Source organism: Sturnira hondurensis, unplaced genomic scaffold (assembly GCF_014824575.4).
Source record: "Sturnira hondurensis isolate 20B ecotype Veracruz unplaced genomic scaffold, ASM1482457v3 Scaffold0007406, whole genome shotgun sequence".
Classification (NCBI taxonomy): Eukaryota; Metazoa; Chordata; class Mammalia; order Chiroptera; family Phyllostomidae; genus Sturnira; species Sturnira hondurensis.
This window is the reverse complement of record NW_028080037.1, coordinates 4,390,427-4,413,727: the sequence shown is the minus strand read 5'-3', so window position 1 is coordinate 4,413,727 and position 23,301 is coordinate 4,390,427. Positions and strand designations below refer to the sequence as shown.

Here is a 23,301-nt window from a genome sequence, read left to right as displayed (position 1 = left end):
AATTTGTCGTTAATAAAGACTCTTCCACAGAAGGACAACCATGATCCAGATCATTAAAAATTTACTCAAAGCACAGGTGTGTGTCTTATCTTATTCTAATAATTAGGTTTCTCATTTCCTTTAATTGTAAGAAGCCACTAACAACAGTATTAATTCGTAAAGTTCCAAATAGCATTTAGAATTCCATGTCAGTCCTTCTCTAGAGAGCTTACACTCTGTCTCTGCTAAGACTTGGCTTGCCTTTTAGACAGAAAGCAGACGACTTATCTTAGTATTTATAATCAAAATAAAAGGAAAAAGGCTTTCTTTTGGTTAAATTTTCTATTATTTTATCTCCAACGTCACTGAAAACAATCCTCTAAGCCTCGGCTTGTCCTCAAGGATATAACACTACCCGTCTTGTGATCAATACCCTGTACTTTTGAGGAAACGTTTTCTATCCTGGTTGTATTCACTTAGAGCACCAAGCTATTAACAGATGCCCACTCCTAGTTAAGTAACCGCAGTGCTCAGTTGCAGAGGACAGATGGAAGTCTCTCAGCTTTCTTTGGCTTAGTCCAGCAGACTCTGATAAAGCTGGGCTCTTGAATGGAAAGGGGAAATAAAAATCAGGAACCCTCACTTTCAAAGGGAGGAAGGAAGGCGGGTTTTCATCCACCCACCCCACCCTGGACGAGAACAGTCAGGTCCGGCTTCTCCTTTCTGTGGAGGCTTACCTCATTGTAGTCCAAAGCAGAGTCATTACAAAGAGCACAGATCGTTGCCAATTCTACAAGACCATCATACTGATGACACTTCACTGGTTTCTCATCTTTATACCTGTCAAAAAGAAAACACTCTTAGAACAACAGTGTGGTCATCTCTGTTGACTTTTAATTTTTTAATAATATAAATAGAATTATGTGGACGACAGAATGGCAAGTATTCAAAAGAATCTGAATGATGGCCCTTAGAAGTCTGATGCCAGAGACAACCAAATGTGTCTCTGAAATCAGGAATCAGTCAATAAAGATCAGACATTCTTATCTCTTGAAATTCTTCCACCACTGTTATCAAAAGAATAAACAGAAGCCCCACTTAAAATTTAGGCTTCAAATAAGAGCTCAGTAAGATGAAAAAGGTCACTGGCTTATAACTCGTGTTTTTCTTCCAAAACATACAAAAACTCTCTACTTTAATACCCGACGCCCTGAATCCCATGCAGAAGGCTGTCTCCGGGTTGCTAGGCAACCCGCAAACCTACACAAGCACCAGACTGGCACAACAGACCCTTTACACGATAAAGAGGGTTTACTCACACTTCTCCACTAGGTGCGTATGTTGATCCAGTTATGGTGAATTCATTCAGGTAACAAGTATCACCTTCAACTTTGTCCAGAATGAACATCTATGGAAGAAAAAAAGTATTTAAAAGACTCAAAAAATCTGCTATGGGAAGAAAAAACAGCTCTTGCTAAAACAGAAAGCCTTTCTCACTTAAAGCAACGAGACCTGTTCACTGAAGCTCAGTGTAAGCACCGCCCCCAATTCCAACTAGAGGCCTTTGAGGTGGCCCCCCGCACCCATCTAACAACAGTCTGAGAAACGGCACCGCCGAGGCGCTGAGTACATAAGCAGCAGCAGCACCAAAGGCCCGGAAGAGAACCCACACGACACCTGAGTTATGAGGACTGTGGGTTCTCCAGACCCACAGAGGGTCCAGGGTCCTCTAGAACACGCAGGACCCCACATTTCCAATAGCTGGCACAAGAGTAAAAAAGCTTGTGCAGAATACACTCAGCTTCAGAGTTGCATCAACATCCCCTGAGCAAAGGAAGGCAAACTGCTTCTCTGCTCCTTTCTACTTATTTTTATTGTGGCGGCAGCTCATTCTCTATGACGCCGCATGATCACATGTTACAGTAAGGAGCTCACAGAGCTGAATGAACTGATGTTACCAAGACAATAAATACAGATGGAAGCATGCTTAGGAGAGAACTCCTGACTTTATGGAGTAGTAAGATGACACAAGCTAGTTTCTTGAAGATGGATTTTTTAATTTGCTTTCTAATTATAACTCAGAAGCCCAGTTTGGAAAACTAAAATTTGTGTGAGGAAGGAAGGAAGGAAGGAAAGAATCAAAACCACATTCAAAGTGATAATCCAACCGTACTTTATCATCAAAATCTCTCTGAAATATGAAGAATATGACCAAACCATTTTTCAATAAGGGATTTTAAACTCAAGTAAGAGAACCATGTTATGCTTTTAAAACACCTTTTCAGAGCATCCCGACTCATTCAATAGGAGAATCAACTCATCTTTATTTTAAAACACCTTCTGACTTACAAGATTTGCTTGTTACACAGCACGTACTTTTAAACTTCCCAAGTATACTTAGAACTAAAACAACCTTGGAACTGAACTAATGCCATGAGTAAGACATACAAAATGTGTTTTTTTTTAAATCAAAGTATATAATTGGTTTTAAAACAGTCATGATTCCTGATAAAAGGCTCTAGTTCCAACACATATACCAAAGTGTCAAAGGAGGAAAAGATTCATTTCCAAGATCACATGCAGCAAGATTCACCAACTCCTGTAATTTTTTCCTAACAGATGAACTTTTAAAAAAGAATGCTTGCCCTGGCTGGTGTAGCTCAGTGGGTCGAGCACAAGCCTGTGAACCAGAGGATCGTGGTTCGATTCCCAGTCAGGGCACATGCCTGGGTTGCAGGCCAGGGAACGGACGAAAGGCAACCATACATTGATGTTTCTTCTCTCTCTCTCTCCTTCCCCTCTAAAGATAAATAAATAAATAAAATCTTTAAAAAAAAGAAAGCTTGTCAAAAGCCTCTTTCCAAAGATATCTGACATTTTACAGAAGAGATAACAAAAAGACCAGATTGGTTGAAGGACGTGCTCAAGATCACACAATTACTGAGTGAAACAGAGAGGATCAAGTCTAACTACCAATCCTTCCTATTAAGAAAATGCAACTTAACCTTTGTATTAAAAGTTCTGTGATCCTCAGACTTGGCACAGCTTCTCAGAGCCTTAGTTTTCTGACCTTCTGAGCAGGATGCCCATGATTCAAACAAAGTCACGTGTGAAAAACAAGCGACCTGCACTAAGCAACAGCGAAGTGAGCTGGCAGTGTCACTGCTGCCACGTCTGTGAGGGTACTGCTCATAAAAAACAAAACTCTGAGTCTACACCGAAGTCCGAAATAGTCTAACACTTCCAAAATTCTAATGCCCGTTAAGTACATGTGAATGCCCTTTGGCATTTAGGAACCACACAATGAAGCGTTCCTGGTTCAAGGGCAGTTAGGCAAAACCACTGCAAGAAACCTGCAGAATACAGATCGGTGTCAGCGCTCTGGGCTGAGGTAGGGCAGAACAAAGAGGCAGGTTGTTTCTCTAGTGGAAGAAAACATTTTATATCAAACCATTTAGGAGAAAATATAAGAAAAATATTATTATGGATCTATTTTATTCTTAAAGTCTGATTTGCTGCCAAAACATTGAAATTAGATTTTTTTTAAAGGTTACAATCTCACAGATTGTGTACTTTCACAGACAGGTCTAGTACAAGGAATTAAAAGCTTTTAGGCTAAATTTAAACAGTGTGCGAGGGGACACTAACCAGGTAACACGAAATTCCCTCTCTCTCCCCAAAATAATCAGCTTTTAGTTGCCAACTAGCTTTTAGCCAATTTGTCCAATATTCTGGTTCCAAGGAATGAGGACTTAACTAGCTTGGTCAAATACTACACATATTGGGAAAATCCATGGCAAACTGGAAGCTTACCACTTGAGAGACAGAATACCCCAGTCTCTATCAGACACCCACAAATTCAGTCTAAATCTGGGTTTGAACTACATGAGGAGTTATGGGTATTTGTATCTAAAAATCATTATGAATTTAAATTAGGCAAAACAGAGATTCAGGAGGTTTAACTTTACTAAAAACAAAAGTAACTTCCAATGCTAAAAACCATTTTCCAAAATCTCAACATAAGACCAAGAAGATGACCACACATCCTTTCAGTGTCCCTCAGAAGCATTACTTAATAGGCCCACGCAAAGATTTAGTATTCTAGAAAAATGTATTTCACACCCTATTAAGGGCTCATGTTATGTAAAGTTGTGGATGTGTGTCCTGTAGAAAAGATAACTTGGCTTGCTTTATTTTAAATCCTCATGAGGATATGTTCATTGATTTTGAGTGAGAGAAAAGGGGAGAAGGAGAGGGAAAAGGAAATGGGGAGGGGGGAGGGGAGGAGAGGGGGGAGAGGGGGGAGAGGGGGGAGAAACACTGATCCCTTGCCTCCCATACGTGCCCTGACTGGGGATCAAACCCAAAACCCGAGCATGTGTCCTGATGGGGAAACTGAACCCACAACCTCCTGGTGTGCTGGACGATACTCCAACCAGCTGAGCCACTTGGCCAGGGCATAACTGAGTCGTTTTATTGCCCCAAAGAATATTAACCAGTTTTTGTAATCCAACATAGAGCAATCCTATTCTAATCTTGAACACTTCCACAAATGCTCTTATAACCAGTTTGACTATCTTACTGACACCCTCGTTAATTAATAAGCCAGACAGAATCTTTGACACATGTCCACTAAATATTCGCAGGAGCTGTGTACCTTTTGGAAAATTATACTTTGATTTCTACAAAATTGTTTATGTAAAACTTCTGGGAATTAAATTATACAAAAGAACTTAATTTTGCTGTATCATTATATTTCTTTAGTTCTTATTTTTGTAAGAGCCGGTTTGAACAATTTATTTTACCCTCAAGTGATGGTCAAACGGCCCATGAAAGGATGACACACACAGAACTAAGTTAAAGGCAATTATTTACTTTTCGACAAGAAAGCATGTATCGCTCCATGTGTTATGGAAATACCCACTCGATTTTTAAGTTGGTAGGAAGGGAACTGGCTGTTTGTCGAACTCTCTCACTCGACGCCTGTCACACACACTCAGACAGAGGAACTCGGACACCTGTCTGTCACACACACGCAGAGACAGAGGAACTTGGATACCTGTCTGTCACACACACAAAGACAGAAGAACTCGGAGACCTGTCTGTCACACACACTCAGACAGAGGAACTCGGACACCTGTCTGTCACACACACGCAGACAGAGGAACTCGGAGACCTGTCTGTCACACACACTCAGACAGAGGAACTCGGACACCTGTCTGTCACACACACGCAGACAGAGGAACTCGGACACCTGTCTGTCACACACACGCAGAGGAACTCGGAGACCTGTCTGTCACACACACGCAGAGACAGAGGAACTCGGACACCTGTCTGTCACACACACACATGCAGACAGAGGAACTCGGACACCTGTCTGTCACACACACACACGCAGAGCCAGAGGAGCAGAGAACTAAAGGGAGCGCGGTCTCCCAGCATCGACAGGCCGCCTGCAGTTAGTTCCTCGACACAAGTACATCAGCCAGGTATCCTTTATTTTATGAAATAGTTTTAGGAATTTAATGACTAATTCCTCTGAAGTATGAGAAATTACCTTGGGTTCACGTAACCCAATCTGTTTAAAGCACATAAAAAAGTATCAAATAATAAACCAAGGGTTTTCGTGGCAGGACGGCAGTCTTAGAAGGGATAACAAACACCAACAGGAAAGACTCTGGTCACTCCCACTCACCCTGCAGGCTGACATCTGGTTGGTTGTAAGTGTACCGGTCTTGTCTGAGCAGATAACAGAAGTACACCCAAGGGTTTCCACGGAGGGGAGGCTTCGAACAATGGCATTTTTCTTTGCCATTCTGCGAGTTCCAAGGGCCAGGCAGGTGGTGATGACTGCAGGCAGACCCTCGGGAATGGCTGCCACAGCCAGGGCCACGGCGATTTTGAAGTAGTAAATAGCACCTCTGATCCAGGAGCCTCCGTGAACTGGGTCATTGAAGTGCCCGATGTTTATGATCCAGACGGCGATGCATATAAGGGAGATGACTTTGGAGAGCTGTTCCCCAAACTCATCTAGTTTCTGCTGGAGGGGTGTTCTCTCCTGTTCCGTTGCCACCATTTCATCCCGGATCTTGCCAATTTCAGTGTTAACTCCAGTTGCTACCACCACTCCCATGGCTTTGCCAGCAGCAATGTTTGTGCCCTGCAAATGACACAGGAGAACTGGCTACAAGATGAACACGTACCCAACTTAACCACTGACTAGTAAACTCAGACTCGCGTGGATCCTGACTAGAGAACCAGCCGCCCGCCCCACTCTGGTGCCGAGCAGTGGCTCGTGCAGGCAGTGCGGCACCCCTCTCCCCGATGTCCATTTTGTGTGGTACCTACTCTCCCGGGAGCAGCTCTACACTGACCCCCCGGATCTCTACTCACGACACCGAGCCTGGCGTGCAGACTAACTCTGGGCTGGAGCAGGGCTCTCACCCCGGTGCACTTTCGTTTTGAAACTCCACAGAGCTCTCAACCCTAAGCATCCTCCACCTCTGGCTTCAACTCAACCAGCCCTACTTTTGGTCGCCTATAATAAGAGGGCAACTAGTACCATGGGCTACCGTGAGGACCCCACCCCACCTCAATTCCCAGTGCTGGAATGATGCGGCCTCGTCATTTGCATTGTAACTCAACAGTACTTTACTTACTGTGGGTATTTAGGCTTCCAGCCTAACCCACAAAAGCCCACCACTTGAATTACTTCAAATTCCAAACAGGCAAAATCTAAAAATTTCCCAACTTTTTATTTGGAAAAAATTTAACAGAAAAGCTTAAACAAACCGTACAGTGCATATCCACTTGACTTTTCACCCAGACTCACCAATTATTAATGGTTTGCTATATTTGTTTTCTCTCTAAACATACCTTTTTATTGTGAATTCATACAGATATCATCCACATCATTTTTAAAAACATCCTTTATAGACTAAGGCTTTTCCAAATAAACCTACTTTTCTACTATGTTTACAGATAAAGAGTTTAAAGATGTCTGACCTGATCTTTTTATTTTAATCCTCAAAAACTTGCCAATTAATACAAAAAACATCTGGGTCACATATTCCACTATTATAAGTTCCTGATTTTCTCTGACAGCTGACACTGGCCATGAAGACTGTGATTACGCTTTGGAATAATAGCCAACACTTTCTAAGGTCTGACCACTGAAGGCAAGCAGTGGGGGAAAAAGTAGTATCTGCATACTTAAAACTCAGAGAATGTCTCAAAAATTTTTTTCTCATTTGATAAAGTACTTACAGAAAAGAGCATGTTCTTCTTGTCTTGGTTGACAGCCCGTGGGTCAGGGACAGGGTCAGTGTGCTTGATGACAGAGACAGACTCACCTGAGCAGGTGAAGACAGAAGGGATGGTCAGATTTTTGCGGTACCTATAACCTGGGAACCCTCATCCACTCAAGCTAAAAAGTTCAACTGATAAAGCTTTAAGAAGTAAAAGGATAAAAGGCCCAATTCATTCAAAGGAGGTAAACCAGTAAAATTTAGCAGTATAAACCAGTTCCACAGCAGTATCAGAACTAAAATAAATACAATTTCAAAATAAAGGAACTTAATTTTCAAGTAGAATTCTAGCCAATTACCTTTATTTTCTGGAGTAACTACATTTAGTATATCTTCAAGTATCATTTTCTACCTTATTACTGTTCCTATACATTTATTTTGTGGTTTAACCAGCCCCCAGCTTGTTGCTGCTAGTGGGAACTATTCGTAAAGAAAGAAACACAGGACCCAGATTACTAGTGTCATTATGGCTATGACACCAGCTGCTTTTCAAAACTGAAACTCAGATGAATCCTGATGACCTTTGTATTTTATATTTATTTTCTATTTCATTCAGGTTAGCACTGTGTTCAAGTTAATCTTCTAACCACTTTCCTTCTGGTTAATACAAACCTTCCACCCTAGCGTGCACCTTTATTAAACAAAAATGGGAAAATGTTCTAAACAACTGCAAATCTAAGTGTGCAAACTTCAGATTGTAAAACATTCACAATTTGGGGGTGCTAAGTTTTCTTAATTGCACATTTGATTACTGCAAAGTATGTTATGTGTGAGAGGAGCATTTGTCCAATGAAAAAAATCACTGCTCTGGAGCCTTTTTTCCATCCTGGAAAAAGATGACTAAATAAGTAATTATTCATTTTCTACAAAACTTTCTACTGCAAGATTAACCTCTGCTAATGAAAGAATTAGTATTTTTTAAAAACAGTAAAAGTAATGGTGATTTCTGGTAAAAATTAATTTTTGATAAAAGATAAACAGAGGCCTTATGAGATGAAAGCCAACTTAGTTTTTTTTAAATTATACCTTTAAACCCCATATATTGGCAGCAAGTCTAATTGATAAAGCTTTAAGAAATAAGTATCTTAGAATTAAGACAGGGCATCATAAAGGGACAGTGGGGCAAGAGCTGACTCTTTTAGCGTGAGATCTGAGAGGCTTCAGAAATTCAAAGACCTTCCACCGTGTAACTCTTACCTGTGAGAATTGACTGGTCAACTCTTAGAGTAGTAGATTTGATGGAAGTTAACCTTATATCAGCAGGAACTTTGTCACCAACTGATTAATGGGGAGAAAAAAAGGCAGCTTTTTAAGGAAAATACATAGCCCACATACAGCACAAATATATAAAAATCTATTAAAATAAGCAAGATAATCAACTTATCCTCAGGGTAATAAAAACTTTCTTGCTGACAGATGTGTAAGATCTGAATTACACAAGGAAAAGATGAACAGTGCCCAGCACTGTGTTCAAAATTCTGAACAAGTGCACGTCAGTACCAAGGCAGTTAACTGAACTAAAAAAAAATGCACAACAGCTTCCCATGACTTTCTGAAAGGTAACTAAGGTAGTTTTGAAGTCTTACACAAGGACAGTAAAAAGTTAGAATAAATATAGTCTCTCCTAGAATTACATATGGTTATTTTTTTAAAGATTTTATTGATCTATTTTTAGAGAGAAGGGAAGAAGAAAGAGGGAGAGAAACATCCATCATTGGCTGTTTAACAGCCTCAACTGTGGACCTGGCCTGCATGTGCCCTGACCAGGAATCGAACCTTTTGGTTTGCAGGCTGGTACTCAATCCACTGAGCCACACCAGCCAGGGCACATACAGTTATTTCTCAGTCAAATCTTCATTGTCCAGATTTACTCCACACCTCGAACTGTGCCTCTGTCACTTGGTATGTATCAACTGGCAACACAGCTCTTCTGACCAAGAGGCGGATTTATCTCATTTGTTAAACCTTCAATTTAGTTCTGGTTTTTCTGCATTTCAGAGCTTTCATGTATTTATTTTTTTAAAGATTTTACTTGTTTATTTTTAGAGAGAGGGGGAGGGGGGAGAAAGGGAGAGAAACATTCATGTGCAAGAGAAACATCAGTTGGTTGCCCCTCATAAACCCCCAACTGGGGACCTGGCCGGCAGCCCAGGCTTGTGCCCTGACCAGGAATCCAACCAGCGACCCTTTGGTTTGCAGGACAGTGCCGGACCCACTGAGCACACCCGACAGGGCCATTTCGAAGCTTTTAAATTCAGGGAGAGATGTTTGCTTTTTGAACTCTGGTTCGTAAAACCACCCTACGACCTGAGTGGGAACTGTGGCTGGTCACAAGGCAGCACCAAAACTGCCAGCACATAATCTCACGGGGCGCAGACTGTAGGGACGCATTAAGTTCAGGTAAAACTGCTGCTGGAAATGCTTACGCAACAAGTAGCAACATTCAGACTGAATAAGCCAGAATCTTTCATTTTAATTTATTGCTGTTCATACAACAATAAAGTAACCATATCCCAAACTTCAGTGACCTACCTACAACAGCTAAAATGCCCGACCAAGATGAAAACTTTAAACCAACGTAAAAAAATTTTTTTTGCTGTGTTAGTTCTGGTTGTCATAATTAATTTTATCCCACGTGACCCTGAACATGAAAAGAATACAAGTTCAACGATGAGCACATGACCCTAAATGGAAAATTTACTTGAAAATGTTCCTTTGATGTCTGTGTCAATTTCCGTCACCATCCTACAGGGGCAGAACTCCTCCCTGCGCACTCAGGTGGCCCAGAGGCCCACCCGGCCCGTGAGCACGACCGCACTTTGGTGCTGCACCAGCTGCACACACACCAGCAACCGAGAAGCAACAGAACATTTTCATTTCATACTGAACATTTAATCCCTTCTTCTCTTTAAAAAATTTTGTATATAAGTCCTAGCTCATACTCTCATATACCTACCACATTTAAGGCCAGAAAAACCTGATACTCATATTGAGGATAAGCTGCAACAGGACCCCAAAGTAGTATCTCAGCCTTTATTTTGCTGTATTTCAGTAGAAGCACAGAGAATTTGAAATGGATGGAATACGCTTTTAAGGCAAAATACCAAGGTTAAATTTCTTTTCTGGGTAACGCAGTTAACATATTAGCTATTAGTTTAAGGTGGAATAATCCATATAGATAGATGCAGCATTAAAATTATATTATAAAGAAATCAGCTACTTATCCCCTAAAGGTTCCTTTTAATTACATGAAGGCTCTCTTCGCTGTACAGAAATTGTGTTGATATACATTTAATCATTAGCCAAATATACAGGAATGACTCAGATGTTGAAGACTCGTGAAACAAATGACCTGGAAAGCCCTTAAAAGTTGGTCTCTCAAGTTCTCAACTTCCATCCTACAAAGGCCAGTCTAACTGGGGGGTGGGGGGGGCAATGAATATTTAGGGATTAAAAGAAAGGATGATCTGGGGGCCTTTTATAAACTACAGAATCTCAGGACCTGCTTTTCAAGAGTCTAGTTCAATGCATTTCGTGGTGAGGTCCAAGAATCCACATTTTTAAAAGTTTTCCAAACACACTAAAAAATTAATACAAGAAATCTAAACCAAGCCCAACTGTGGTCGTAGATCCCGTGACAGACTTGTTTAGAACAACCTTCACTCTGAGCTTTTCCATGCGCCACGTACTCCTGCTCTCGGACAAGACCCCGAGTCTCCAACACTCGGAAAAGGTACCACCTCATGGTTTTTATTGACATGGCTCATTCCGTTAGAAACCGATCTCTTTGTGGAAAGGCACTGAAGCAGCACAAATCCAAAATGGTCACAAAAACCTGTCCTATTCCAAAAAGACTCTCACATCATCTTGACCAGCCTATGTCATTTTACACAAGAAACTAAAGTTGAGGAGTAAAAGGAGTCTTGCCTAAGAAACCTCAATTAACGGCAAACTTCCTTTAACTTGCTGTGTGACTCTGCTTCAAGGTTTCTGTAAGAGTCAGTTTAGGTTTGAATCTATTAGGAAAGAGGTTATCTAAGGAAGTAAACAATCCATCTAAGTAAAGCATCAACGAATCCTTTTCAAACTAAGACACGGTTTCTCTCTGTCTGCAGGCCCCTGTGAGCTGCAGACAGAGGGTTCCGTGCGTGAGGAGCAGGCAGAGCTGTTGGGCGCCCACACCCAGGGCTATTTCCCTGATGAGCCCGTCAGTGCCCTCAGGGCAGGTGTAGTGGAAAATTCGCACTCCTGCCAAGGACATGTTCTGCAATTTTTTCCTCCGAAACTTCTCTCCTCTGTCTCTTGGGTTCAGCAGTATAATAAAGGAATAAAGTCTTATAAACCACCTTCTACTTGTTTAATATTTGACACTTCAAATTCAGCTCTTAGGTCCTAAGTCCTTAGATCTCCAACCCTCTTTGCAACAGAGATTCTTCCACTCTGCACAAAATCGTCAACATATACTTTATGCTAGGTTACCAAGAATGCAAGTGAAAGTTAAAGGAAATTATTACTTTGCCATATTTTAGAATTGAACACAAGCTTTCTTCACCTTAAAATCTAGGAAGGAGTGTTCTTAAGCCACGATTCTTAAACATTGTTTACAACTGTGTAAATAAATAAATACTGATGGTTAAAATAAGTAGAAAAGGGCTTTTTATAAATTGGGTGTATGTAAAAAAAATTCTAATCTTCTGGGCAAATTCCACCAAAGCTATTCAAATCTTTTCTGAAAGAAAACTATATGTAAGATTAGAAATTGTCTTCTAAATACCACTATTGTTTTTTAGTTTAAATGGCTCCCAGGAAAAGCAAGCCATAATAGAATTACTCTGCATTAGTTAAACATATAACTATGACTCAACCATATTCACTGTTTCCAGTCGTAAATTTTGTAAACAGATGGAGTGAATGAAATTCTTCACTTGAGAAGCCCTCCTTGCCTACTTAAAACTATTTCCAGGCTTCAGCATAAGCAGGGAAGGAACACTACAAATTGCCATTTGTTCCCAACCTGGGTGTTTTTGTGGGGGTTACGAGGATACTACCCATACTGAGATTCATCTTTTAAAAAATGCAATGTGGCATCATTCTCTTATTTAAAATCTTTCTTCCTTTTAAGATTTTATTTATTTTTAGAGAGGGGAAGGGAGGGAGAGAAACAGAAAGAAATGTCAAGTGTGAGGGATAACATCGTTCAGTTGCCTCTCACGCACCCCCAACTGGGAACCTGGCATGTGCCCTGACCTGGAATTGAACCGACAACCTTTTGGTTTACGGGAAGATGCCCAACCCACTGAGCCACACCAGTTAGGGCTTGTTTAAAATCTTTCAATAGCTTCTTATTAGACTTGAGATGAAGTTTAGTATCTTGACTTACTTTATTTCTGAACTGGGCCGGTTCACCCCTTCTTAGGGAATCTGGTGGTCCCCCGCTCCTGGGAGGTCACCTCAATGATGCCCAACTTAGTGTGGGCACCCCACTGGCACAGCACACTACAGCCCAGAACTCCTGGGCTCAGGCACTCCTCCTGGCTCAGCCACCCCACCGCCCAGCAGCTGGGACTACGGGTACATGCCACCGTGCCTGGCTAAGCAGTATCTTAACTATGGTTCCTAACCCCCTCCATGACCCAACTGCTGCTTACTTCTCACCACTCACTCTTCCCTCCCCTCTAAGCATCAACCACAATGGTCTTCAATTCCTCAGAGTTCTTTCTGAGTGTTCACATACCCTCTTCTCCCCCAAATAGCAAAGGTCTCCATGAACTTCAAGGTTAGGTTGGTATCCCCTGCGATGTGACCTCAACGAGCCGTCCTTTCCCTTCTGCCACTCACCACACTGCGTGTTTAATGCGTCTTCCCCACCAGACCAAAAGCTCCACGAAGGCTGTCATTCCATCACCACTGATCTCCTGGTTCCCAGCACTGTGCTGGCACACAGTGGATGCCACAACAATATTTGTCAATGGCCCTGGCTGGTGTGGCTCAGTGAACTGAGCACCTATTGGCAAACCGAAGTGTTGCTGGTTCGATTCCCAGTCAGGGCACATGCCTGGGTTGCAGGCAAGGTCCCCAGTGAGGGCACACAAGAGGCAACCATACACTGATGTTTCTCTCCCTCTACTTCTCCCTCCCTCCCCTCCTCTAAAAATAAAATAAATAAAATCTTAAAAAAGAAGAAACCCTTAAAATTCTACATTTAGACTAAAAACAAAAATACATATATGCTCGTAGAAAAACAGCAATGTAGGGAGAAAGAGCAGGTATGAGAAAGACTCAGATTTTAGCTGGTAGGGCAATTAAGGTTGCTAAAGAAGTATCCTTAGGCTGTGGGAGCAGTAAGGAAATGCCTAGAATATCAACTAGATTCCATTTACCTAAGTGCATTCAAGACTGGGCACCAAAGAGAGCCATCATAATAGTAAAGGGTTTGAAAACAATCACATGAGAAACTGAAAGGGCTGAGACTAACTTTGAAATAAAGCGTAATGAATTTACCCTTGACTACCAAACAAGCTGTTATAGAAACAGGAATCAGACCTCTATGTGGCTCCAAGGCGAAAAACTTACATATAAAATAGACAAGTATATATTAGCTCCTTATATGGGATATTTTATAATAAAAATGACTAAAAATGGCATAGCTGGTCCCAAGCAGGCAAGTTTCCAGTTACTCAAGGTGTAAGATAACTCCTCATTCAATGCTGCAATGTAATGTCTTTATTACAAAATAAAGCATGCTTTTACAAAGCGAAAACCCATCTATCATTCCCCCCATGCAATAAACAAACAAACATCAAACTGTTAACAGTATTTATCTTTTAGACTTTTTTCTCTATGGATAACACTTATTAAAACATCGTTAAAATAGTAGCCACGGTATATACTAATATACTAATGTAAAGAGTTTACATTAGTAGAACGCACAATTTTTTTACATTAGTATATACATACCTGTCTCATTCTTTTTTAATGGCTGCATAGTAATAACACCCACTAAAATTTGGAGAACGCTTGTTGTGTACCAAGCACTGCTGTGGGCTTACAGGTCACTCTTACTCTTCCTAACTCTAAAAATCAGATGACCTTCCTCCCCAGTTTACTCAAGACGACCAGACACAGAAAACAAACTTGCTTGACTGAGGTCAGTGTTTTCTGGCCTGACAGACTAATCTGTCAGTCACCACTGCCATGGCCACCGGGGTGTTCTGGTTTTTGCCATCATAACGCTGTATGGTGTACACCTTTGCGCACTGAAGGTTACTTCTGGACTAGATTCATAGGAGCAGAATTTCCCTACAAATGCATACTTCCACAAAATTTGTGTCTATCATTTCCCCATGTTTTCTTTTTCTCTCCCCCCCACCCCCTGGATTTTCAATATTGTATTTTTCTGAGCACCAGTAAATACCAAGCACTTTATTTTTCAAAATTCTTTTGTTATCTTCAAAGTAAAAATTTCTTTACATTTTTCACCTTGTCAAATCTGGGGATCTTGGTGATTTTATATAACACCTAGGGAATGTGTTCTCTATATATACCACATGGTTTCTTCTAATTTTTCCAAAATCTTAATCAGTGGCAAGGATGAAAAGGTTGGAACTTAACTGGTACTGTGACTACCACTGAGTCATGGGGAGCGGAGAGGAGGAGATTACAAGAAATTAGGAAAAAGCAGTGGCATGAAGTTCAGGTCAGGCTTCAAGATCAACTGGTCCATCACGGTCTCATGGTCAGGGGGACCTTCCTGAGTTCCTCATTTCTCATGGTTCTTAATGTCTCAGCTACCCTAACAGTGCTGAATGAAGGTCTCAAGACTCTTATTCTAGTATATCCACACTGATTTCTGTTTCTGACCATTGGCTCTTCTGCTTATATATAAGTTCTTAAGATTAAGAATTTAGCAGGAACAAGGATAAAGGACACATGGACAATAACAAGGAGGGGGTAGAAATGGGAGGGGGAGGAGGGCTGGGGGGGTAGGCTGGGGTGGGGTAAAAGGCAGAAAAAGTACTTGTTCACTGTACTTGAACAACAATTAAAATTTTTTTAAAAAGATTAAGAATTTACATCTGTTTGTAAAACAGAGATATAAACTTCCAGGAACAACTAACACAATAATTTCTCTGTCATCTACATCTCTAATGAGCCCTGTTCTCCCATCCTTCTGAGAAAAAATATGGGGGAAAGGGCAAAAGAGAACAAGCCTGCTCACCATCTCATCTGGCGATTAGGTCTTTGCTTCTACTTCTCTAGTCAATGTGTATCATTTTTGGAAATGGTAAATACTATTTACTTTAACAATGTTCCTCCAGCAACACTACGAAAATTGCTTACCCAAACAATACTCAGTTACACTATTTACCGTATTTTTCAGACCCCCCCCCAGCCATTTGGGAAGAATAATGGTTGTTAATGCTGCTGATGAGTTCTATTTATATTTACACTGGTGAAATATTATGTTATTTATGTTATTAAATATTTTACCACATTTTCTGCTTCAAAATTTTTTTCCAATTTTCCTCTAAAACCTAGGTGCATCTTATGGGTCCGAAAAATACAGTAACTACACTTCACTTCCCAGTTTTATTGAGATATAAAGTCAACACATAACACTGTATAAGTGTAAGGTATACAAAATAATAATTTGATACATGTATACATCACAAAATGATTACAGCTGGTCCTCAAATAACATCAAAAACAAAATCGATTGCTGGCTAGGGCCACTGTGTGGAATTTGCAGTCTCCCCAGTCTGCAGTGATTTATTCCAAGTACTCCCGTTTCCTCCCACACCCTAAAGATGTGCACACTAGGTGAACTGGCGTGGCTAAACTGTCCCTGTTTGAGAGGATGTGGGTGTCAGTGTGCCCTGTGATGGGCCTCCTAAAAGTAGTCCCCCCTGCCGGCACCCTGAGCTGCTAGAATAGGTTCCAGCCACCCCGTGATCCTAAACTGGAATAAGTGAGTTGGAAAATAACCCATTTTTATTAATCTTTCTCACATGTATGCATGGCTCACATTTATTTCAATGTGTCATATTAGAAGTATTTTGGGTCTTGTCTTAAAAGTTTGATGTTTTTATAAGTAGAAATATGCTGCAGGAACTCAACTCTTGTTTATATCAATAAGCCTATGGTGAAACTGATTTTGTTACAGACCATTTGCTCAAAGTAGCGATTTCCAAGACCCCGCTGATGACACTGAGAACTTACTATACTGCAATTAATTAATACCCCTCACCTCACATAGTTACAATTTCTTCCCCTGTGGTAAGAACTTTCAAGATCTACCCTCAGCACCTTTCAAATATACAATATAATGTTGTTAACTACAGTCATCATGCTGTACATTACACTCCTCGAATGTACCTATCATTGGAATTTGTACCTTTTAACCACCTCCCTCTAACCCCTGCTCCTGGCAACCACCAGTCTGACCTGGGTGTATGGGTCTGGGATTTGTTAAGATTCTACATATAAGACCAGTCACAGTCTTTTCCTTTCTCCCTCTGACTTATTTTACTTGGCAAAATACCCTCAAGGCCTATCCATGTAGTCACAAATGGCAGGGTTTCCCTTTTCTATGGCTGAATAATATTCCATTATATACAAGGTGGGGCAAAAGTAGGCCTACAGTTGTCCATATGAAAAATACTACAGTAATAAATTATAATACAAGAATCAACTGCTTCGGGTACTCCCAACTGTAAACCTGCGTTTGCCCCACCCTGTACACACGCACACCCACCCCCAAACACCCACCACGTCTTTTCTTTACCCATTCACTTCCCGGCAGACTCGTAGGAGGTTATCATGTCTAGCCTACTATAAATAATGCTGCAAGGGGCACATCTCTTCAGGATAATGATTTCTGTTTCTTTCAAAAGTGGAATTGCTGGGATCATATGGTATACTTTATTTTAAAAAATCAATAGGTAGAATCCTGGGGAGAAAGGCAGTGAAACCCCTAAAATTGCAGAGAAGACTCTGAATGAGCGTCCTGGGAGAGAGTCTACAGATTTCGTTAATTCTCAAAGGAACTGTGATCTAGAAATAATTGAGAACTACTGCTCTAAAACTTTGCTTCTCAAAATGTGGTCCACCTGGCAGCTTGGTAGAAATGCAGAATATTCAGGCCCCACTCCAGACTTATAAGTCAAAATCTACACTTGAACAAAATGTACATGAACATGAAGTTAAAGAAACAGTGCTCTAAATACCGTATTTTTAGGATCATAAGACACACCTAGGTTTTAGAGGAGGAAAATAGGAAAAAAAATTTTGAAGCAAAAAATGTGGTAAAATATTTAATAAGCTGTGACCCCACTCCACCGCTGCCCACCCCTGCCCACAGCAAGCCAGGTAAGCTACATTTGGACTGTAAGACGTACCCACTTCCTCCCAAATTCAGAGCGGGGAGGGGGGATGGGGGGGCACCCGCCAGAGATGCGTCTCATAGTCCAAAAAATACAGTAGTTGGCAAAATCTGAATGCCCATTTTTGTTTGTTTTAAAAACAGCTTTTTAGCCCTGGCTGGTGTATAGCTCAGTGGATTGAACACAGGTCTGCAAACCGAAGGGTCACTGGTTCGATTCCAGGTCTAGAGCACATGCCTGGGTTGCAGGCCAGGTCCCCAGTGGGGAGCATGTGAGAAGCAATCACACACTGATGTTTCTCTCCCTCTCTTAAAAAGAAAAAAAAAAGGGGGGGGGGAAACCCCAGCCTTTTAGCCAAGAGTGATTTTTACATTTTTAAAGGCTTGTTATTAAAAAAAAAAAAAAAAAGATTTTTCTATAGAGACTGCTTACAGCCCTATACCAAAAAACAAAAACAAAAACACCCCAAAACCCAAAAAACCAGTTTGCCATTCCCTCTGCTCTACAGAAGAGAAATGACTTCCTCGATATTTGTGTTAGGGAGACTGGCAGGTTTGGATTAAGTGTCTACTGACTGTATAGTTGGGATGCTCCAATTCTTTTTTCTAAAGGCAAAAGAAATCCACAAATGATATGGCCACAGAATCTGAATCAAACATTATTTACAGCCAGAAAGTTCCAATTACTTAATTCAGTAGAGGTCGGTTCAGTCTGTCCATTACCATGCAGAATTAGGATAATAATTCAGGTTCTTATAGGAATTAATTATCTTTCTATTTTACAACTTTTGTCTTTTCTTTTTCCTCAACTGCTTGGGGACAGCACTTTATAAATGCTACTAAATTTCATTATTGCAGGTTGACTAGTAAAAGCAAATTTTTTCTTGCCTTAAATAGAATGTCTTTTTAAAAAACTGAATAAATTCTGAAATTGCTGGCACTGTTGCTGAATGTTTACTCTTCATTTTATTAAATATAAAATAAATTTCTTTAGAAGCTAAAGCAATTTCAATTTTACGTTAAGACTGTACCATTTCCCTCACTTACATAATCTTAAAACACGATTCACTCCCGAGTACACAACAGGACAGAGTCATCTGAGGATATTATTCGTCACTCTGGGTTACCAAGATACATGAAGTTTGTTTTAAACAATCCCGAAAACAGTGGCCTTGAGAAGTCAATAAATAACCCCGATCCCTGAGGCATATGCTGAAACCTCCAAAATTCTAAACTTTTATGATATCGTTAACTTAGTTTACTTTGATAATATTAGTAGGTAATACATACAGTAAGCTTAAAAACACTGATAGTCACTTCTCAAAAAAATTACACCTAATTTTACTACTATGGTTTCATCCACTCAGAGAAATATTTTCCTGGCATTAATACAAAATTAGCTTGGTCAGGTAACTCTGTTGGTTGGAGAGCTGTCCCGCTATGCTAAGGTTATGGGTTCAATTCTCTGTCAGAGCACATGGAAGAATCAACCAGAGGAGTCATAAATAAGTGGAACAACAAAAACTGATGTCTCCCTCCTCTTCCCCCCTTCCCTCTCTAAAATTCATTTAAAATTTTTTTTTAAATAAAAAAATTTAAAAGACAATACAAAATTAGTGTGGCTTCAGAAGATGGAAATATGGGTAACTTTAAGATTTTATTTATCTTTGGAGGGGAAAGGAAGGAGAGGAGAGAAATATCAATGTATGGTTGCTTCTCATGAGTCCCCTGCTGGGAACTGGCCTGCAACCCAGGCATGTGCCCTGACTGGGAATCGAACCGCGATCGTATGGTTCGCAGGTCCGTGCTCAATCCACTGAGCTATACCAGCCAGGGCAGAAATATGGGTAACTTTATATTTTTACTTGTCAAATTAATTTTGTTTGCCTCCTATATTCAAGATACTTCTAAGGTTTACCCAATCATGTGCTATGCGTACTTACACAAATGTCTCCTTGGAAAGGTCATTAGCTGGTATAACAACATCTACAACTTAACTGCCTTAACACCCTGCATCTCTCATTCACACCACCACCTAGTCCAGTCCAGCCTTCGGAAAGCTCAGCAGAACCATCCTAACAGATGTCTTCCAAAAGCTCGTGAGAAGAACTTTGTTACCTAGAGTTAGGAGATGATCTTTGCACCCAAAAATCACCACAAAAAGGTCTCTTTCTGGAACTATCAAAATAGCAGCTCCATACTTCCTTTCATCTTCAAGAGTTCACCATATTCTCCAATTTTTCAATTCATCAGAGAATACACAACATTTAATTTCATAATTTAAATAAAAGTATAAAAGTTACCATGTCTAAAAGCACAATTCATGCCATTTACCCCCTCAGGCTACATAGACAGTTAAGACTTTGACTGACAAATAATTTAGATCTACATTTAGAACTGAAATTCATTTCTATGGTTTCACAGAACTGAATGATTGAGCTAAATGCCCCACAATTCCATGCTTAGATATATACCCAAGAGAGTAAAAGCATATGTTTGCACAAGAACATGTACACAAATGTTCACAGTAACATCATTATTCACAATAGCCATAAGGGGGAAATAACCCAGGTGTCTGCGGACTGATGAGTGGGTAAAGAAAACGTGGCACATCAAACTAATGGGACACTTCGGCCACAAAAAGGAACGGAATGTATTCTACACATGAATGAAATCATCGTATGCGCTGCAAGCTACAGCATGGATGAACCCTGAAAACAATAAGCTAAGTGGAAAAAGCCAGTCTTAAAAGACTGTATATTGTATGATTCCATTTATATGCAATGTCTGGGATAGGCAAATCCATAAAAACAAGGTAAACTGTGGTTGCCAAGGACTGGGGGAAGGAGCATGAGGTAGTGACTACTAGTGGGCGTGGGGTTCCTTTTTTCGGGGATGAAAATGTTCTGAAATTAGTAATGATGACTGCACAACTTTAAAAATACTAAAAACTACTTAATTGTATACTTGAAAAGAATGAATGTTATGGCGAGTGAAATATATCTGTTTAAAAAAATTGTGACTTGGATTTCTAACAATATGAAATATGACTGATACACATGCTATGCATACATTTACTAAGTCTACTGTACATTCTTTAGCAAATTAACTGCAGCTTCCTCAACAGTAAAATGTGAATAGAGTGGTGGATGGCAAAACATCCACCACTAAGTTTAGCTTTCAGTGAATACATGCACATGGACTTCAGATCATCTGGTCTACGGAGAAGTTTGTACAATAAACATATTCACATTATCTGAACCTACCCCATACTTCTAACTTCAAGTTTCAGAGCGTTGTTACATGCTCAGCAAGATTATAACCCTCATGGGTGTAGCTCAGCGGGGCATCATCCTGTGAACCGAAAGGTTGCTAGTTCAATTCCTGGTCAGGGCACATGCCTGGGTTGCGGGCCAGGTCCCTAGTTGAGGGTGTGAGAGAGGCAACCGATTGATGTTTCTCTCCCTTTCCTCCTCTCTCTCTAAAAGCAAATAAATAAAATCTTTAAAATAAATAAATAAAAAGCAAAAGACAAGCCATCTTCCGCCAATGTTTCCCTCCCTTTGTTACTAGCACCGTCACCACCCCCAGTCCTCTAATAGGAATCCTGCCAGTACCTTTGAGTTTCCATCCATCCCCATATCCACTCAGTTATCAAAATCTGTTGCTTTGAATCGAAATCGAGGCTCACTTTTCAACCTAGACTCAATCACAATTCCAAGCCAAGAGAGACTGAGAGTTATCATTTTGGATTGAGACTGGTAAGACCTCTTAAAGAGTGCCCCTGATGACTCTGATATGCCCCTGCCTAAGAACCACTACTCATAAACTCACAACCATCCCCTCATTGTTCTTTTTTTAAATTTTTAAATTTATTTTTAGAGGGAGGGGAAAGGAGTAAGAAAAAAAAGGCGAGAAACATTGATGTGAGAGAGATGCATCAATCAGTTGTCTCTCACACACACCCTCAACTGGGGACCTGGCCTGGAACCCAGGCAGGTGCCCTGACTGGGAATCCAACCAGGAGCCTTACGATTCACAGGCTGACACTCAATCCACTGAGCTACACCACCAGCCTGGGCCCCCTTGTTATTCTTACTGCTACCGCATTTGTTATTTCTTGCCCACACTATTAAAATAACTTACCTCCAGCCTTCCTCATTCTGACCCATTTTCTACATTAATGCCACAATTCCTCAACTCACATCTTTGCTGAAAAATCCATTGTAACAAATGGTAAAACCTGAGTAAGTCCTGTATATTAGATAATAGTGTTTATCAATTTCCTGATTTTAATAATTATACTGGAGTCATATTAAGAGAATGCCCTTGGATTTTTTTTTTATTTTAAGATTTTATTTATTTATCTTTAGAGGGGAAGGGAAGGAGAGAAGAAGAGAAACATCAATGAATGGTTGCCTCTCGTGAGTCCCCTGCTAGGAACTGGCTGCAACCCAGGCATGTGCCAACTGGGAATCGAACCGCGATCGTGTGGTTCGCAGGCCCGCACTCAATCCACTGAGCTACACCAGCCAGGGCAAATTTTATAAAATAAAACACTCAAGTATTTAGGAGTAAAGGGGCATTGGGCCTGCAACTAATTCTCAGATAGTTCATACAAAAATATGTGTAAGACTGAAATGATAATGTACACGTGATAATAAGATATTAACATTTAGAGAACTAAGTAAAGGCTATAAAGGTAACTCTTACCATTCTTGCAACTTTTAGGTTTGTAATTATGTTAAAATATAATTTTTAAAACAATGACCAAAACATTCCATTCTAAGTTGTTCTCCTGTTAACACTACTAAGCTATTATTAGGTCATTAACACACACTCTCCAGCCCTAAGTAGTCAACATGGTGGTATACAGGCAACGCTATTCTTTTGCTGGAATAGAATGACAAAAATAACGGATGAGAGACTATCTGTGACAAGGTGATTTCCTTTTAGAGGCCAAAACTGCACAGCACAGACCAACAGATATAACTCACTGAACTCCTATTAAAACAAGACAATAAAGACAAAGCACACCTTCCCCACAAATCAGTGTAAAAGCATTACTTAGACAATTCACAAAAAAGAAACCAAGTAACAAGCATGCAGAGCTCAGAAAGGTGGGAAAAATCATGATGATTTAAATAATCCAATACTCTCCTACCAAAAGACTCGACTGTTCTGACTGGTTCCAGGGGTGTTCGGGGCTCCCTGAAAACACGGCACTGATCTAGCACCATGAGGAAAAGGACCCTTTTGCAATCTGTGGAAAGCTCCGGCCTTGCAGTGGATGCATGAATTCTCTGAAGCCTGCCCACAGAGCCCCGGCTCAGTATAATGTCGAAGTATTTTCAATCAGAGCTCTCAGAGTCATGAAATTACCCTTAACTATCAACTTAGTTTGATAGTTTCAAGTATGACTTAACAATGAAGCCAAGAACCCAAATAAAAAACTATGTAGCCACTAATTAGTATTCTAACTAATTGCACTACAACTAATTGTCAAATTAAGATCATTATCTCATGAGCACTAGTGTGCTATAATGTATCAAAACTAATAAACATAGAGGAACTAGTATAAAGGACACATGGACAACAACTAAGGGGGGTAGAAATGGAAGGGAGGTGGGGAGC

General features: G+C 40.5%; 1 protein-coding gene across 5 annotated transcripts in view; it reads right to left on the bottom strand.

The window, feature by feature from the left end:
• ATP2A2 (ATPase sarcoplasmic/endoplasmic reticulum Ca2+ transporting 2) overlaps positions 1-23,301 on the bottom strand; it is a 51,737-nt gene that overhangs the window by 12,485 nt on the left and 15,951 nt on the right. For all 5 annotated transcript variants that reach the window (XR_005067348.1, XR_005067349.1, XR_005067347.1 and 2 more), the window contains exons 6-10: positions 8,484-8,564; positions 7,246-7,331; positions 5,675-6,139; positions 1,299-1,387; positions 717-819 (exon numbers count right to left, since the gene is read on the bottom strand). Coding sequence is in view for 2 of the 5 variants with exons in the window: in XM_037052066.1 (XP_036907961.1) it covers positions 717-819; positions 1,299-1,387; positions 5,675-6,139; positions 7,246-7,331; positions 8,484-8,564 (824 nt within the window). In the remaining 3 variants the exon portion in view is untranslated. The remainder of the gene's footprint in view (positions 1-716; positions 820-1,298; positions 1,388-5,674; positions 6,140-7,245; positions 7,332-8,483; positions 8,565-23,301) is intronic.